This window comes from Rhineura floridana, chromosome 13 (genome assembly GCF_030035675.1).
Source record: "Rhineura floridana isolate rRhiFlo1 chromosome 13, rRhiFlo1.hap2, whole genome shotgun sequence".
NCBI classification, from domain to species: domain Eukaryota; kingdom Metazoa; phylum Chordata; class Lepidosauria; order Squamata; family Rhineuridae; genus Rhineura; species Rhineura floridana.
This window is the reverse complement of record NC_084492.1, coordinates 26,698,340-26,717,653: the sequence shown is the minus strand read 5'-3', so window position 1 is coordinate 26,717,653 and position 19,314 is coordinate 26,698,340. Positions and strand designations below refer to the sequence as shown.

The 19,314-nt window shown below is 46.0% G+C and overlaps 1 protein-coding gene across 1 annotated transcript in view; it reads left to right on the top strand.

Annotated features, from left to right (window-relative positions):
* The window catches only part of VPS35 (VPS35 retromer complex component), a 36,604-nt gene extending 18,386 nt beyond the window's left edge, over positions 1 to 18,218 (top strand). Inside the window, exons 7-17 of the mRNA XM_061593722.1 lie at positions 133 to 216; positions 1,486 to 1,595; positions 3,927 to 4,023; positions 4,418 to 4,566; positions 5,763 to 5,970; positions 7,370 to 7,525; positions 10,995 to 11,117; positions 11,644 to 11,823; positions 13,543 to 13,782; positions 15,201 to 15,344; positions 17,119 to 18,218. Coding sequence (XP_061449706.1) covers positions 133 to 216; positions 1,486 to 1,595; positions 3,927 to 4,023; positions 4,418 to 4,566; positions 5,763 to 5,970; positions 7,370 to 7,525; positions 10,995 to 11,117; positions 11,644 to 11,823; positions 13,543 to 13,782; positions 15,201 to 15,344; positions 17,119 to 17,298 — 1,671 coding nt within the window. The 3' untranslated portion in view covers positions 17,299 to 18,218. The remainder of the gene's footprint in view (positions 1 to 132; positions 217 to 1,485; positions 1,596 to 3,926; positions 4,024 to 4,417; positions 4,567 to 5,762; positions 5,971 to 7,369; positions 7,526 to 10,994; positions 11,118 to 11,643; positions 11,824 to 13,542; positions 13,783 to 15,200; positions 15,345 to 17,118) is intronic.
* Positions 18,219 to 19,314: the final 1,096 nt, after the last annotated feature.

Below are 19,314 nucleotides of genomic sequence, written 5' to 3'. Positions count from 1 at the left end.
CACCCAGGAGACACGAGCGGGGATTTGAACTCTCAGACTCTGGACTCCTAGCCAGGCTCTCCTCCCCACTGTGCTATACCAGCTGTTACGAGAGAGGAAAATAATACGGAGCTGTTCTCTTCCTGTTACCAGATTGTCTTGCCTGGCATATTGGAGCAAGTTGTAAACTGCAGGGATGCACTAGCTCAGGAATATCTCATGGAATGTATCATACAGGTAAGCTGTGTGAGGAGGGAAAGGAGCAAAGGCAGCTTGAGGTGTGTCAGGAGGTAGCAATTTGCAGTGTGTCGCCACCTTTAGCAGCTTAGGCAGTCAGACCGTTGGTCCATCTAGTTTAGTATAGTCTTCAGAGACTGGCAGCAGCTCTCCAGGGTATCCCAACCCTACCCGGAGATGTAGGGGATTGAACCTGGTACCTTTGGCATGCAAAGCAGTTGCTCTTCCACTGAACTACAGCCCTTCCCGTAAGTCTCCTCTGGGTTGAGGAAATTGGATGCAACTGGGTGTAGTGATGGGTGGGCACCCCTCAGTTTGGGATAAGCTCGTAATTGCTGATCCTTCTTGGTGAACTTTTTTGTGTGTGGGCGGGGGACTTGTCTGTCTGAATTTTCTCTTCTGGTTCAAAATATTTCTGTTCACGCATGACCTCTTGGGATTGTAATTCCCAGCACCAGCCATGGCAGATTCCACCATCACAAATCTTTACCTCCCCCCCCCCTCCAAAAAAAACCCTTACTGGTCTCAAGAGATATTTTTTCAATCTGGATGGCAGAGCAACCATCACATAAACATTTAAACGAAATGATCAAGATGGTTGACCCAAACAAAAGGCTTGTTTATATCAGTTTCATCAGGAGGAAGGGGCTAAAATTAAAGAAGTTACACTCATGAGCTTACAAATTAGTCTGGCCAGTCTGTATGCCAATTGCATCTTTGCAGAATCTCATTTTACACCAGTGGTAGGAAAATTCAGGCCTGGGGGCCAAATGCGGCCCTCTGAGTCTCTCTGCATGGCCCTCAAAACTCTCCCCTGCTACAAGCCATTATGGCTGTGTTTACATCCACTGTCAGAGGTAATATGCCTCTGAATGTTATTGCACCCAGGTCCTGCTTGTGGGCTTCCTGTAGGTGTCTGGTTGGCCACTGAGAGAGCAGGGTGTGTGCTAGATTGGCCTTTGACTTGATCTAGCAGGGCTCTTCCTATGTTCTTACAGTGGGTGGTCTTGGAGACATCACCATTTCGCATCCATAGTTCTTTGCCTACCCTATACAAATGGGAGATAATAGCAGTGCCATTCTGGCTGGGAAGAAGCAGGAGTGTGATGTAATAAAGACTGAAGAGCCCCTTAACAATGGAAGTTTTATTTGGGATAGTCTGGGTGTCGAGTTGTTGTGCAGTGAAAATTTCCAAGTATTGTATGTGTAGAAAAACGTTGGCTGAATCCCTCCCTCCCGCGCCAATTGGACTTTTTCTGCTATATCTAGGTTTTCCCGGATGAATTTCACCTCCAAACCTTGAATCCTTTTCTGCGTTCCTGTGCGGAGTTACACCAAAATGTGAATGTGAAAAATATCATCATTGCATTAATTGACAGGTGTGTAAGGAAGCATTCTAATGGCTTTTCAGGAGCAAGGGAGAGGCATCCAGTGAGAGGAGATGATGATGATGATTATAGTTATGAATTTCTCTTCATTATTTCCATGTCCTTTCCCCCAATGTATTCTGTTTCGCTAAAAAAATCCCTGTTGGTGTGATATCATCCAGCGATTGGTGAAGCTCCTATGATGTCATGGAATGCTCATGATGCTAGTTGGAGAGACTGCCAAGAGTTAGCACATGAAAGTCTTATAAACGGTGCAGCTTCTATAAGGAATGTGCTGGAGGGGGTGGAGCAGTTTAGGACAAAAAATCCCACGTAAGCTAGGGGTGAAAAAGGGAAACTGTTCTGTTGGCAAGAAGTAAGGATGGATCGAGAGTATGAATGAAAAGCAGAAGCAGGGGTAGAGTGGCCAAGGGAAGGGACTATAAAGTAGATAGCGGGCTGAGAAGAAGGGGCAGGAGTGAAGGATGAGCAAAGGTTGCAAAGACCGGGGGTGGGGGGAAGTTTGGATTAAAGAAAAATGCAAGTTGAGGAAATGCAGAGTGGTTGTAGGGAACATAATATCTGTAAACTGGGGAGGGAACCTGAGGCCCATATGTGGCCCTCCAGCCCTCTGTATCCGGCCCTTGGGACTCTCCCCAGGCCATACCCCTCACTGGCCTTGCTTCACATCCTCTGTGAGTATTTTCCTGGCTGGATGTGTCCTTGAACTCTGATAATGCCTCTTGCTTGCCTGGGTGGAGGATCAAGAGGGGTGTGTGTAGAAACTAGCCTACCATAGAAAGACAAGATTTATATTTATTGCTCTGGCCCTGCCCACCACTGGTCTGTGGCCCCCAAAGGGTTGCCCAGAAGGGAATGCAGCCCTTGGATGGAAAGTTTCCCCACCCCTGCTGTAAACAGCAGGAGCCATGTACCGTTGGCATGAAAGGACAAGAGAAAGAAGATCTGGAAGGTGGCAGGTTGTGTGATCCAAGGAAGCCAATGGGGCCCTTGTCCATGCAGCTGGCTTGCACATAGGACTGGGCATATGCGGTTGCCAAAACAGGGACAGCCAGGCCTAGGAGCTTTGGTGGCAGGTGAGATGGGGAGAAAAGTGGCAATTGAAGGCTGAATTTCACATCGATTTGAACTAGGCAGCCAAGTCTTGCTGCAGTATTTTTTGGGGGTTAACACCCGACAGTTTTGGAGGCGTACTGGCAGTATGCTCTTGTTTCCCCCCTTGCCTTTTTCTGTTCTGTTCATGCAAATTGTGGGTTGTAGCCAATTAACTTTTGCTCAGAGTAGACCTGTTGAAATTAATGGGCCTCAGTGAGTCATGGTTGGTATACTCTGATTAGGACTGTCACCGGATGAAACCCATCTTTTTGGAAGGCAATGGCATTGACATATTTCAAAGAACTGTGTGCTAACACACAGGCGTCGGCGTGTTTGTAAAATTTAATGCCTTTCTAATCTTGGCAAAAGGCTGATTTTGTGAAGAAGAGAAAATGTGTATTTTGTGGGAGAAATGTGTGAAGCAAGCTTTGTTTGTTTGTTTGTTTGTTTGGGGCTGTCTTTGTGTTGAAGACTTCTCTGAGTCATATCGGTTTGCGTAGCCTTGCAAAGCCATTTTGCAATGTCGAACAAGCAACCTTTTGGTGTCTTTCTGTGTACTCTCTTGGTTGAGTGTCTTTTCCAGTTACTCCTCTGGAACACCCAGTCCTCTCAGTGGCTGGAAATGGCGAGAGATGTGGGTGCAAACAATTCATTTGTTTCTTGTAACCCTAGTGTTCCAAGCACAAGCGCTTGATAGATGTTCTCCAGCTCGTGCTTGTGTTGCAGCAGATGTCTCTAATGCAGAGAGAAACTGTCTGGTTGTCTCGCTTAGCTTGCTGATTTAAGTCGGCAAGGCCTTCCTAGAAGCATGGTTTGAAGGCCTATGATTTGAACACCTTGCTGAAGCTAAGTAGGTCTGGTTCTGGTCAATGTCTGGATGAGAGACCACCTGGGAACCACATGTATGCTGCCTTGAATTGGAAGACTGGCAGGCTACAAATGTGATGTAACGCAGGGATGGGGAACCTGTGGCCCTCCAGATGTTGATGGAATCCAAGACCCATCAACCTCAGCCAGCATCGACAACGATCAGAAATGATGGGAACTGTAGCCCAGCAATCAGAAGGGCCACAGGTGTAGTTCATGCCAAGTCTTGGAGCCCAGAAATGAGATGCTAGTCCCATTTCTTAAGCACGCTGACATGGGAAAGAGCCTCAGTGGGGCTTGCTTCTGAGTAGGATTGGTCTGTGAATCGCATTTTCCAAAATTTTCTTTCTGTGTCTTTAGGCTTGCGCTCTTTGCTCACCGAGAGGATGGGCCAGGGATCCCTGCTGATATTAAGCTCTTTGATATTTTCTCCCAGCAGGTGGCTACTGTCATACAGGTAAGCAGAGAATTTGGTTGCTTCTGTAAGTAGTGCTAGAAGCTCAGACTTAGGGTGGTATTCAGTGCTAGTCCTACTCAGAGTAGACCCATTGAAGGTAATGGACACAGTTAACCTAGAATCAGTAATTTCAATAGGTCTACTCTGGGGAGGGCTTAGTTCAATACAACCCATAGTCCTGATGCGTGAAGTCACTTGATGTAGCAGTCTTGCAGAGGTTAAGGTAGTCTGGGTCCTATCAGTGTCTGGATGAGAGGCCACCTGGGGGTCCCCATCAATGCTGCCATGGGGGGGGTGTCAGAAGGTGAAGTATAAATGAATAAATAAAAGTGCCCTTTCTGCAGCCATCTGACATGCATTTCACCTCTATTTTTCTGTGCTGTTCGAACTCCAGTCTAGGCAAGATATGCCTTCAGAGGATGTGGTGTCACTACAAGTCTCTCTCATTAACTTGGCTATGAAGTGCTACCCGGATCGTGTTGACTATGTCGACAAAGTGTTGGAGACAACGGTGGAGATCTTTAACAAGCTTAACCTGGAGCAGTAAGTGGGAGGCCATCCTGCTTTCACCTTAAAGGCTGTATTGTCTGCTAATTGAGGGCAGTGGGTGGAAGGGAACTAAAACAAATTAAGACTGCCTGGCTATAAATCCCTATTTTTTTAAAAATAAGAGATAGCTCTGTCTTAACAATGAGTTGTTACTACATGACTGAACCTTGACAACTGGTGGTTTAAATGTTTGCACTGTGCAAAAAACGTTTAGATTGTTTTCCTTGCCATTTCTTCTTGATTTCTTGAGATGCTGGCTTTTAAAGTGTGTGAGTGTGAGTGAGTGTGAGTGAGTGAGAGTGAGAGTGAGAGTGTGTGTGTGTGGGGGGGCAGACTTCAGTTGTTTTTCTGAGCCTGGTACAAAAGAAATAATTTAGAAGTAAAGAATTCTGAGCCCAGGAACGTGTCTTTGAAAGTACTAGAACTGAAAGTGGCTCATCACTTCTGGTTACTCTAGGTTTCCTTTTAATTCTGTAGCTTTATTATTGTTAATTTGGTTTATTACTTGCCCTTCACCCAAAGGTCCCAGGGCAGGTCACAGCATAAAATACAACATTAAAAACAGTTTAAAACAGAGGTTCCCAAACTGTGGTCCATGGTCCACCAGTGGTCCACCAGTGGTCTGAGAGCTTCGTTCAGGTGGTCTGCAGCATGTCCACATTAAATATTCATATTAATCTTTAACTATATTTGTATTGCTTCCTTGATTTCTTATATTGTATTACAGTTTGAATTGTATGGAATGCAACTTCTATTACAACATCAGAAATAAAAGAAGCAATACAATTACAATTAAAAATCATACAGAACCTAGCATGGTGCATCAAAATTGCTGCAACAGGCAGAAAAAATTGTGAAGTGGTCCACCAAGACCATCAGCAGTTTTCAAGTGGGTGGGTGGGGGAGTTTGGGAACCACTGTTTTAAAACAAATTCCAACCGTAAGAATAGGGTGGCTCTATTATTAGAATTAGAATAATTTATTATTATGATTCGTATGCATGGAGTCACTTTCCTATGGCTAAAACAACTGAGACTCAGAAATCCATGCTGATCTACTGCAAAGCACCCAGAGATCTACCGGTAGATCCTGATCTACCTTCTGCCCACCTGTGACCTAAAGTATATATTGACTATATATTGACAAATATATATCTGTCAACTCATTGTTGCCCACTTAATGTTTTTTAGTATCGCTACAAGCAGCGCTGTATCAAAGGAGCTAACAAGGCTCTTGAAGATTCCGGTTGATACGTACAACAACGCCCTTACTGTCTTGAAACTGAAACATTTCCATCCCCTATTTGAGTACTTCGACTATGAGTCCAGGAAGAGCATGAGTTGTTACGTGCTAAGCAATGTGCTGGATTACAACACAGAAATAGTCTCCCAAGACCAGGTAGGGAAAGGACATAATCAAAAGTTCATGCTGTGCATTTGGGGCACCTCTTAAGATATCATGATCAGATTTTGCATATTGGCTCTTGAGATCAAGGAGCAGCGTTCCATCTGTTTGATTACAGCTAAATGTCATTTTGAATCAAGGTGGCATGCTGAAACTTTCAAAACTGCACTGATATCTTGTTTCTTAGAATTTCCAAGCCATGCTGGATACGAGCCTGCTAGTTAGAAATTCTTCCTATACTTTTAAGATTGTCTTTACTAGGTCTCATTTTTCCTGGCACATTTAAATCAATACAATGCATCTTTGGGCCAGATTGGATGATACCTCTGCCTGGACCTGGCCACAGGAATGCAGGGGAGTGAGAGTCCATATACCTTACCTCCAGCATCCCTAGATGTTCACGCAGGGGCGTACCTCTTGAGTACGGCTTGCGAGCACATCCCTACTTATGCTTGTGAGCACTTTACCCCCACCCCCAATGACAGATTATTGCACTTACCAGACACCAAGGGCCAAGTAGATTTAGGTTCCTCAAAGGGCTGTTGTCCTTCAGGAACAACAAGTCAGTAATATTATTTATGGAGTCTGTTGCTTATTAGAACCTGTCAGACAAGGTATTTCTGATGGGTTTCTGTTCCTTATCCTATGAGTGGGGAACTTTCAGCCCTCCAGCTGTTGCTGGGCTGCAGCCCCCATCCTCCTGGACCATCAACCACGCTGGTTAGGCCTGATGGGAACTGGAGTCTTAACAACAGCCGTGGAGGCCCGCAGGTTCCGCACCCCTAGCCCATCAAATACTGCTTGAGGCGCTCTGCCTGAAATGAGTGAGCAAGCTTGTGGATGGATGTCGCTGCCTTGGGGTAGCGGTGTGGGTCTGGCTGAACTGTCATCCTTTGCCAACTCTGCCCTCTGTAAGAAGTTTAGCGTTCATGGGATGGAGAGCTTTCAGCATCCACGCTACTTACACCTAGCAAGTCAAGACTCCAGGGTTTGATTTAGCAGGTGGGGGGTGGTGGATATTGAATACAAGGCAATACAGGTGCATCTGAATCTCAGTTTGCTGTTGGGCCTGTCCAGGCAATGGGATCCAGAGTGACCTTTGCAGGAGCAGTAGGCATTTCCCTTTTGCAAGGGTGAGGTTGTCCCCGATTTTCCTAAACTTCCCCCTTCAGTTTCAGCCTCTGCTCCACATCCCATGACTTTCCAGAGGGTTCCATGACACTTTCTCTCTCTGGTGGCTTTTCAGGGATGTGCAATGAGAGTGGAAGGGCGGAGGGAACCCTGTTGCATGAGTGGAACTTGTGGCTCTTTGATCCAAGCCTATATTTGTTGCCATCTGCAGAGCTATAGTGAGCACAAAATGGGCTCATTTCCATGTTCTCTGCCTTCTCAGGTGGATGCCATCATGAATCTCGTATCAACGCTCATCCAGGACCAGCCTGATCAGCCGGCTGAGGACCCAGACCCTGAGGATTTTGCCGATGAACAGGGCCTTGTGGGCAGGTTTATCCACCTTCTTCGTTCAGATGATCCCGATCAGCAATACCTGGTATGGCTTTTTAACGGTCTCAGTGTTGCTTCTTCAAAAGGGATGCTTTTTGATCTAGAGCGGGGATGGGAAGCCTGTGCCTCTCCTGATGGCTGTTACACTACCATCATTCTTGACCGTTGGCCTCGGTGGCTGTGGCTGATGGGAGCTGGAGTGCAACAATATCTGGGGGGCTGCAGGTATCCCATCCATGATCTAGAGAGTAAATTTTGGGGTGGTATGATCAGAATTTGTTTCCTGTGCATCCATAATCAAGTTGCAGTCACGGAATCTGATATCTGGAGCATATCGGCCTTGCCTTCTTCCCTTTAACTTTTTGTGTTCTCCTGTATCTGGAATCTTCTGGCCAGGGCCAAGTGGTGGCTGGTGCCCATAGGGCAGAATGTAGGGAGCCCAACAGCAGGTGGCGCCAGAGTTAACGACAGGCATTAACTCCTCCTCCTCCCTGCTGAGTTCTAGAGGGGCAACACTGAGACTAAGCAAGGAAGGAAGCAGGAAGGTGAAGTGCTCCATTCACCCTAATGGACCAACCTCCACTGCCACGGTCTTGGATATTTCTGTGTGGGGTTGTTTGTACTATGCCCAGGGTGGAGTGTGTGCTATGATTGCCTATGGGGAAAGTGCAGAAGGTGTGGTGTTGCGGGCGGCTGAATTCAACTTCTTGGCTATCTCCACTTCCATTTTTAAAAATGGAGACTGGTTTCTAGCCCTTATGGCTTTGAAGAAAGTCTTGAAAGATCACAGGCTGCCAAAGACACCTTGGGGGAAGATTGTGATGCCTTGTGTAGTTCTTTGCATCTCCTATGACTGACCAAACTATAATCAGTTGTGTAAAATAAGCAAAATTAAATGTTCCATGCAAATGGACACATTTTGCATAAGGGGCTGAATTTTCTTGCCATCGTAATTGCCATGTTTTTCTTCGTAATTGTGCAATGTGCACAGCTCTGACTCTGCCTTGCTTGCATTGGGTACTAAAATTCCATATACCAGTGATAGTGACCAGGAACTTCAGGCTAGGGATTCTCCCCAGACCACCCCCTTGCTCGCTTTTCTCTGCTTAGAATGTGTCCTAGAACTATGATGATGCCTCTTGATTGCCTCGGTAGGGGTTGGTGTGTGTGTGTGTGTGTATATTTGACTCTTGTGTGATGAGAATGTAACCACCTCTGACCAGCATTGGCACTCGGTCCCCTCAAGGTGGCCCACAAGGGTATATGGCCTTCAGGCTGGAAAAAAGACTCCCCACCTCTATACTAATAGCCAACTCATTTTCATAGGAACATATACTGTCTTACACTGAGTCAGATCATTGGCCCATCTAACTCAGTATTGTCTACACTGGCTGGCAGCAACTCTCTAGGGTTTCAGACACGATTCTCTCCTAGTCCTACCTAGAAACACCGTGGATTGAACTAGGACCTTCTGCATGCAAGGCAGGTGCTCTACCACAGAGCTACAGCCCTTCCCTTCCCTTGTGTCAATCCTTTTGTTGCCAAAACGGCACCATCCAAGCATAATAGAGAGCTTTCTGTAGGCTTGGGAGAACCCCAAAGTTTGTAGAAGTACAAGACTGCTTTAGTTGGGGGGAAGGCGCCAAGTAAGGGCTGAATATGTTTAGTGGGCACAGAATGCCAGCTGACTGGGAATGGAGGAGAGATGAAATGGAGTATCCTGGAGAAAGGCATGGCTGGCTGGCACCCTGAATGGGAGTTCTCCACACTTCATCTTGTTGCAGGCAGAGCTTGGAAAAGTTACTTTTTTGAACTACAACTCCCATCAGCCCAATCCAGTGGCCATGCCGGCTGGGGCTCATGGGAGTTGTAGTTCAAAAAAGTAACTTTTCCAAGCTCTGGTTGCAGGGCATGCTTGTGTATGAGGAGGTATTTATTTCTCGCTGGCTTTGCTAAAATCGTAAGACCTCTGACCTGGCACAGGTTTGAAATCATGGCTGTTTATGTTACTACATTGAAAACGGCACTTTTAAAAATAAATAGTGTTGATAGCCCAGGTTTGTTGTCTGTTGTTGACTTCCATCCTGCTTTCTTAACTTGTCGAATAGAGAAAATGAGGCTAGAGAGGATGGAGATGCATAATGACTTGCTGAAAATACCATTAAGAACTATGAGTCATTGGCATAACCACTAAATTGCACTTTTAAAAAAATTCCAAATAAATGGAGGCTTTGTAATCATCTGCACAAAGAAGTATGAAGAAATGAAAATTATGTAACACCTGGGCTGTGTTCAGAACAGGGGCAGTTTGTGCTTCCTAAAAGTGGGGTGTGTGTGTGCATCAAATCTCACAGTGTAAAACTTCTCCTGTTGGCTCCACATATGGAAGCCCTTCCTGATGGACATGGTGATTAAATGGAACCTCCATGTCCAAAGGTAGTATACCTCTGCATACTAGAAGATGGGGAGAGCAAAAAACACTCAGCTTCACGTCCTGTTTGTAAGCTGGTCCCTTGACAGAGGCAAGCACTTCACCCAGAGTACGAGGCAGAGATGTGGTGTCCAAATCCCAATTGCCACTCCTGCCTCCTTCTCATTTGATACTACAACATCCATTTTGCACAAGGAAACGAGTGAGACTGTAAAACGAGCGACTTGCTCGAGGCCACTAATCTGAGCCCTGCACAAAGTGCCAGCGGGCAGAGTTTCAGATGGTTATTGCTACTCTGACCCATCACTTGTTGAAATACTGTGGTGTGTGCCATGCTTTGAATTTTGTAGGGTGGTGGTGGTGGAAATTAGCCAGCTTTGGAAACCGTACTGAAAACTCAGAGTTTGTAATTAGCTTTATTCGCTGTTATGAGGCATGGCAATTGGCCACCAGGGCTTAGGTGGCTGTGAAAAGGGGATCAGGTCAGGAGAGGGACCTGCGGCCCTCCAAAAGTTGGTAGCCTGTAATTCGCATCATCCCTGACTTTTGGCAGTGCTGGCTGGGAGTTGGAGTCCAAAAACATCTGGAGGGCCAAAGGCTTCCTACCACTTGTATTGTGTGTGTTGTCTTTTTTTTCTCTCCCTCCCCTCAAGGTTCCCAAACGTTGCCTGGGTTTTGGCTCAACTCGGCTGTGTGTGTGTGTGTGTTTAGGAATATAGGAAGTTCCCTTATTTGTCTATATAACCTCATATTGTCTGCTCTGACTGTCAGCATCTCTCCAGAATCTCAGGCAGAGAACCTGTCGCCTGCTTCCTGGTCCTTCTTTTACTGGAGACGCTAAGGATTGAACCTGGGACCTTCTGTCTGCAAAGCTTCTGCTCTGCGTCTGAGTTACGGCCCCTCTGTCAATACGTTCCTCTTGCACGCGTGCACTGACATATATGATGTGCTGTTGTCTTCCAAACCCAAGCTGATGTGTGTGGTTTAGTGCTTAAAGCAGGCTGTTCAATTTTTTTTTTGTATGATTGTCTTGCCTCTGTCATCAGGTACAGACACCCAACATGTGATCTTTCTGTTACTTTAGATTTTAAACACTGCCCGGAAACACTTTGGCGCAGGTGGAAACCAGCGTATTCGTTTCACATTGCCACCCTTGGTTTTTGCAGCATACCAGCTTGCTTTTCACTATAAGGAGAACTCTAAAGTGGTGAGTGAATGAGTTGAGGTGCACACATGATGGGTTTTGCCCATCTCTACTTATAAATAAATGGGGTTGGGCTAGAAATAGCTCATTAAGAGGACAAAAAATGCCAGTTCAGTGATCAAGGGCAAAACATCTTAAACTGTCAGAAACTGGCACGAAAATGCAATAAATGGAACAAGTAACTCTTTTCTAGGGCACTTCTTGATCTGTCTGGATGGGCTGGGAATTCTTGTCACCTCGGGTTCCATCTTGGCAGAAAAGTTTTTTTGTAAACCACTTGAAAGGTTTTTTCACAATCAAGAGATGTATACGTTTAGTTAAATAAATAAAATGAAAGTAACTATTCACAGAGTTCGGTTTTCCGCAATTTATTCAGGCTGCAGAATTCAGGTGCTTGTTGCAGGATGCGCAATTTTGAAGTGGAGGCCTATACATAATCCTAGCTACCAAGTTTGCTTATTCTTTGGTCATGATTTTTGACCCAGTCTTTAACTTGCCTTTTGTGTGTCGGGTGTTGTGTTTTTTTTAGGATGACAAATGGGAAAAGAAATGCCAGAAGATCTTCTCATTTGCGCACCAGACGATCAGCGCTCTGATCAAAGCTGAGTTGGCAGAGCTCCCTCTCCGGCTGTTCCTCCAAGGTGCTCTGGCGGCAGGAGAGATTGGATTTGAGAACCATGAAACGGTAGCCTACGAATTCATGTCCCAGGTGGGGTTAACAAATGTTTCCTCCGCACCCCCCCCCCTCGGCCAAAACTTTAGATGAATTTTTAGGCTAATCTGATGCAGAGTTAGGTGTGCTTTATTCCTTCGGTTCAGTGCTGGATCAGGGCCCTGACTGATTATGTTCCTACACTGGATGTCTGCAGTTGACTTGTATTTGGTTTTCATAGCACAGTCCCCTTCTGTCTTGAATAAAAATGTCTGTGCTAAGCATGCAGCGAATGCAGGAAGCTACTTTTGAGTGAGCCAGACCAACTCAGTGTCGGCCCCTTTGACCGAGAGCCCCTCTCCTGGATCCTGGGCAGGGGTCTTCCTTAGCTCTGCTGCCTGAGACCCTTTTTACCCAAAGTTGCCAAGGACTGAACCCTAGACCTTCCACCTGGACAGCAGTGACATTAAAATACGACATTGCAAAAGCCCTCCTTTATGTCCTGAAATAAGGCCTAAAGGCAGACTGTAATGATTTCTGTTGCCTCCCCCCCCCCGGTCCTCTTCCCCAAAGATGGAGCATTTGCAACTGATCAGTAGCTGTCACAAACAATTGGGTCCAGGGTGGGCTTATTTAGGAGTGGCTGTATCACTGCCTCTTTAGCGGCACTGTGGACCACCACTCGCATAAAGAAACAAGGCCCTATGAGGAGAGACTGAAAGAACTGGGTCTGTTTGGCCTTGAGAAGAGAAGGCTGAGGGGAGATAAAATAGCACTCTTCAAGTACTTGAAAGGTTTTTAGAGGAGGGCCAGGATCTCTTCTCGATCATCCCAGAGTGCAGGACACAGAATACCGGGCTTAAGTTACAGGAAGCCAGATTTTGGCTGAACATCATGAAAAACTTCCTAACTGTTAGAGCAGTACAACAATGGAACCAATGACCTAGGAAGGTGGTGGGCTCTCCAACACGGAAGGCATTCAAGAGGCAGCTGGACAGCCACCTGTCTGGTATGCTTTGATTTGGATTCTTGCACTTATAGGCCCCATCCAACTCTACGATTCTCTGAAAGACATGTTGACTGATTGGCAGGACGATGTGGTTCAATTCTGCATTGGCTGCGGGTTGGAAACAGGCACCAACAGCCAATGCAGCAGGATTTAACTCCTGCTTGTCAGCTGACAAACAGAAGTTATGTTCTATTCTATCTGGCTGTATGTGCCTGTTCCCTCCTGGGATTAGGCACCTTCAGCCAATGCAGGCAACCCAAGAAAGCCTGTTACGTGCAGGAAAGGTGAAAAGGAAGCATTTTTCCAGCCCTGTGATCAGTGCTTCCTCAGCCCTGTGCATAGGGCTAGCAACCCGCTATGCGCTGCAGTTCACAAGTGCCTGCCAGCTGGTTTTCAGGCATTTAGAAACCCAGGGCAAGGGATTTTGATACATGGGCTGGCCAACCTGCCTGTCGATCATGTGCTCTCTTAACGATCCTGGTAAGGATCTGGCCCCGGCTCAAAGTGCTGTGCAAACATCTCACTGTGGGCCTTCAAGGGGTCCATTGGTGTGCCCTCCATGGAGGAGTTGTATTCCAGCAACATCTAGAGGGCCACAGGTTCCTGTTCAGGAATGCCTTCCCAAATGCTCCTTTCCCTACCGTGTTCAGAGAACTGAAGCAAGATTTCGTGGGAGCTCTATTTTCCCCCTTTTTGGGGAAAAAGCCATAAAAATTGTAATCAAAACTACCGGTTATCCAATCTCCCTTATTTCTTCTCTGAATCAGGCGTTCTCTCTGTATGAAGACGAAATTAGCGATTCAAAAGCACAGCTGGCCGCAATCACCTTGATAATTGGGACATTTGAGAGGATGAAATGCTTCGGCGAGGAGAACCATGAGCCCTTGAGAACTCAGTGTGCTCTGGCGGCTTCCAAACTGCTGAAGAAGCCTGATCAGTGCCGAGCCGTGAGCACCTGTGCCCATCTCTTCTGGTCTGGCCGGAACATGGACAAGAACGGCGAGGAGGTAAGAAGAGCTACAGGCTCTAGAGCAGCTTTTCCCTTAAGCTCTGGCACTCTCCAGGTATTCTGGGCCACACCTCCCATCAGCCCCAGCCCTCCTCTCTGCGTTGAGTGTGTGTGAGTATAATTAATGTCCCAGCATATGCCCTACCTTTCTATGAGCTGATGCCAGGCCTCACTCAGATGCATGTGGGGACCCCTAGGGCTGTGGTCCTCTACATGGGCCCAGGATGCTCTCTGAAGGCACATGATTCAGCCATCTTCCTGGAGTTATGCAGGTCTTGGTCTGATCTGTGCTTTGGCGGGGAGACCACCTGGTAACCTTGTGTGTACTTGACTTGAGTTTTGTGATGGAAAAATAGTGGTATTATAAATATACTTATTTCTAGGATGAATAATGAGGGAAATAAAATTTTCTAGTTTAGATTCTCTGTAGAAACATTAGTAACACAGGAAAGAAGCAAAGTAAGGACACAACAAACATACAAAAATATAATTCTCCATCTTTGGAGATGGCAGGTATTGCCACCACTCACCATATGCTCAGAGGCACATGTTACCAAACTCTTCCAACCTACACAACAAGTGGATTGGACTGTGAAAGACCAACCCAAATTGTGTTTGCATTTTGACAAATTTGTAGGGCAGTACAATATCTCAGAGAGGAGGTCAGGTATCCTGCTCCCCTGGTGCCTTCACTATAGCTGCCCTGCTTTTTAAAGTTTGATAGAAATATCTGTGGGCTATAGGTACATTCTTAAACCGCAAGGTTTTTTGCCTATTAGTGAATAAATATACTTAAACAGGTGGGAAACCTCAGGCCTGGGAGCCAAATGTGGCCTCCCAGGCCTCTCTGTCTGGCCCTTGGGGCGCTTCCCCAGGCCACGCTCTTCATGGGCCTTGCTTCACTCTCTCCTTGAGTGTTTGTGGCCTGGCTGGAATGCGCCCCTTGAGCTATGATGCTTTTGGCTTGTCTGGATGGAGGATTGACAGGGGCATGCGAATGTGTTGCAGAAACTATCTGCCTGTGCACAAGGCAAACTTTTGCATTTGTTGCTGTGTCTGCTTTTGCTTGTGGTCTCGCCTACCCCACCCCTGGCATGTGGCCCCTAGAAGGTTGCCCAGAAGAGAATGTGGCCCTCGAGCTGAAAAGGGATCCCCACCATCTTTACGAAATAAATGCAATGAAATTCTTGCTTGGGAAGAACTCCCATTTGGATATTGGCCTGAGTCAATATTCATAGTTGGAAGTGCAAAGGCAGTTGTGTTACAACACTGACCGTGCAACTGTTTGCATGTGATAGAAATTGTCGACCGAGTTACAGCGGCAGTGGTGGTGGGGACAAATCTTGGTAAGTAGTGCCCAAAGTGAGTGTGCTTTGATATGGAAATAGTGACCAGCCTTTTTGTCTTGGTGCTTAGCTTCATGGAGGAAAGAGAGTCATGGAGTGCTTGAAAAAGGCATTAAAAATAGCAAATCAGTGCATGGACCCATCTCTCCAAGTCCAGCTCTTCATAGAAATTCTGAACAGATACATCTACTTTTATGAAAAAGAGAACGATGCAGTAAGTGGAACAGTACCCAAAAGCTGCAGCAGCATTCTTGTTTAAGGGACCTTCTCAATGGGGTAGGATGGGGTTGAAAGTCTGTGGCCTTCCAGAGGTTGTTGGATGACACCTCCTGCAATCCCTGTTCATTGGCCATTGTGATTGGGGCTGATGCGGGTCAGAGTTCAACAACACTGGTAGAATGACAGGTTCCCCACCCTTGACCTCAATAAATGCTACATTCAAATGTGTGTGCTAAAAGCCCGACAGTCCACTTCTTCTCTGCAAAGCGGTGCTAGAAGAGGGTAACTTGGAGTTTCCCTTGTACTTCCTCTCCCCCCCTTTCTGTTTCTTCCATCTTTTGAAGATCCTAGGCATTAGAAATGCTTACCTAAGATCCTGCATGGAAAAAGCAGCTGCAGTGGAGGGGGTGAATTAAGTTCTCCACCCACCCCACCCTGGCCACAAATCCCGGCCTTGTGACGCTGTTTTGCAGTTACATTTTGTTTTTGTAATACAATAGAACATAGGAAGCTGCCTTATACTGAATCAGACACATTGGTCCATCTGGTTCAGCATTGTCTACACTGACAGGCAGTGGCTGTCTAGGATTTCAGACTGGTACTATTTCCCAGACCTATCTGGAGATGCCAGGGATGGAACCTGAGATCTTCTGTATGCAAAGCAGATGCTCTGTCACCAGAGCTTGGAAAAGTTACTTTTTTGAACTACAACTCCCATCAGCCCCAGCCAGCATTGCCACTGGATTGGGCTGATGGGAATTGTAGTTCAAAAAAGTAACTTTTCCAAGCTCTGTCTGTCACTGAGCTACAGGCCTTTCCTAAACGTGAACTTGGGGGTCTTGACAAATCTCATATCCCAACAGTTCCCACCCACCCAAGCAAACACACCGAAAAGATTCTTGTTTAGCAGGACCTGCTCCAGTTTTGAGGGAGCCCTCAGCAAAGTGCTTTCTGATGGGACCCTCTGAAATCTGAAGGCCCCACTGCAAGCATATCTGGCAGCTGCAGGTGGCTATTTTAATTTCCCAGAATGCCTCAGAGCAACAGTTCATTGAGGACTTTGTGGGGACACTAAAATAGCTGCCTGCTGCTGCTACCACCAGTCATGGCAGGAGGAGGGCACAAATCTGGGCAGACGATGGCACTAGTGGGCCCTTCTAGGCTGCTGGGGCCCTGCCTGCTGCCCAGGGGTGCCTGGTGCTGATGCCGGGCCTGTCATTTAGCATATTGTCTTTCTGCTCAGGTGACAGATTTCTGCTTCTGCAACGGAACTCCCCCTCCCCTCCTTTCCCCTGAAGCCTCCTGTGTTGGGGACCATCTGGGACAGATTTTGGGAGCATGTGGGGAGAGGCAGTCACATTGCCCAAGCAGAACTGCATCATTAGGTAGAACCCCTTGTCTGCACTATACTTTTAAAGAAGTACAATGCCACTTTAAGAAGTCATGGCTTTCCTCCAAAGATTCCTAGGAAAGGTAGCTTGTTATGGGTGCTGAGTTGTTAGGAGACCCCTATTCACCTCACAGAGCTACAGTTCCTATGGTGGTTTACCAATCAATCCCACGTCCCAGGGAACTCTGCAGATTGCAGCTCTGAAGGGAATAGGGGTCTCAATGCCCTTAACAAATTATTGTTCCCAGAATCTGTTGGGGGAAGACATGACTGTTTAAATTGGTATGATACTGTATAATGCATATGGGACCTTACTCTGCTTTTGATCTAAGCTTCATTGACTGTTTTTCACGTGTTTGCTTTTTAATATTTTTTAAAGGTGACAATTCAGGTTTTGAATCAGCTTATACAAAAAATCCGGGAAGACCTTCCTAATCTCGAATCAACGGAGGAGACAGAACAGATCAACAAACACTTTCACAACACGCTGGAGCACTTGCGCTTGAGGAGGGAATCGCCGGAATCTGAGGGGCCGATCTATGAAGGGCTGGTCATTTAAAAAAAGAAGACCCCCCCCATGCTATTGGATCATCTTTCCATTTTACAACACAGTACCTGTTTTTTTAAAAAAATAATAATTATTATGCTAGAGTTCATAGATTTGTGCCTTTCGGAAGTGCCAAGTTAGGCTACCTGTTCTTGTTCGTTCTCTCTCTCTCTCCCTCCCTCCCTCCCTCCCTCCCTCTCCCCCCCCATTTTTTTTGTATGTGTGTTCAGTGCTTTGCTTTGAAACACCTGCATTGACTATTTCTACCAATTTTTTCCCAACTCTTTCGACCAGCAGCTCAATAGAGACCATCAGTAAATTAGCATGACTGAAGTCATTTAAAAAAAATATAAATTCATGTGACAATGTCTCCTTCTGTCTCTCTCCTGCATTCTAATCTCTCCTCACCCCCCAGCATCCAAGCTGTTTAATGTCTAACCTGGCTTTCCATCTGCAAGTGTTAATAGATGTGTGTGCTGGTTTATTTTTACAGAGAACTTTTCTTTATATGTTGGATTCTGCTTCTGCCTTCCTTTGTTTTTCAAATTGCTTCTCAAGGATATGTCAGATTTTTTTCTTCTCTCTTCCCCCCTCCTTCCCCCTTTAAAACTAGAATATATTAATGCATGTTTTTGGAGTTGTAAAGCACCATGCTCGAGAAAATAAAAATAAAATTCGGAAGCTATATTTTGCATATGAAGGCTCCGTGACCCACAGTGAAGGGCCAGTAATGTGCACAGGGCATATTTATCAAGGTAACTTTATTTCCGCATAGTATTAAGAGAAATCAAAAGAGTAATAGATGAATTGTGGTCTCTAGAGTATATGTATAACCTTCATTACTGTAAAAAAATTAGAGGGAAACGCATTACACAGTTCTACTCCGTATCATGAATTTGCACCAGTGAACCAATAAAGTTGCTATTAACGAGTCTGGCTCTGAATGTCTCCCATTGCATCTAAAGCAGAGGTGGCCAGCATGGTGCTCTCAAGATGTTGGACTAGAACTCCCATTGTCTCTGCCCATTGACCATGATGACTAGGGTGATGGGAACTGGAGTCCAACACCTGGAGCCTCACAGGTTCCCCACCCCCATATTTAGATCACTGTTCTTCAACCTTGAGTCCCCAGGTGTTGTTGGACTACAACTCCCATCATCCTTGGCTATTGGCTAAGATGTGTGGGGTTGATGGGAGTTGTAGTCCAACAACAGCTAGTGACCCAAGGTTGAAGAGCACTGTTTTAAATAAGGTCTGTATGTCTCACCTGCCCAGCCTCATTCAGGAGGGGGCTGTCTACAGTTGAGAGAACAAATAGCAAATCATCACAACTGCCCTTATAAAAATAAAAATAATTATAACCTGCCACCTATAACTATCTGGAGTGCAGGAAAAAAAGGGTGGGAGGAGATATTAAAACCGTACAGCATCAAACAACGCTGAAAAGCAGCAGTTAAAATAAACAACAGAATTGGATGGTGAAAGCCAGTGCAAATAAAAATATATTCGGTTTTCTGTCTGAAGGGCAGCTGGGAGTAGCCCATCATGGAGTGACCGCAAATAACTCTCATTAAGGAGCAACTTAATTTTGATCGGCAAGGGGCTATTTGATGCTGGTCAAACAAAAAGGCCACTTAACAACAGGTCCAGCCTTTCCCAACCAGTGTGCCTCCAGATGTTGTTGGACCACAACTCCCATCTTTCCTGACCATTGGCAATGCTGGCTGAGGCTGATGGGAGTTGTGGTCCAACAACATCTGGAGGCACACTGGTTGAAAAAGGCTGAACAGGTCTCTTCTAAAAACTCTCCATACTCCTGAAAAACTGGCTGCATGTTGTTGCCTTGTGCTTACTCATGTAATTGGTGTGGCATTTCATATTTTCACACAGCTCTTGGCCCCATACATCCACGTTTGATGCAGACGCTATTAGGATGATGAGCCGAAAGATTGCTGTCATGGCGTCATTGCCTTTTGGATCCAGAGAGATCTTGTGTGAATAAAAGGCACTTCTACTACTATTTGTGAT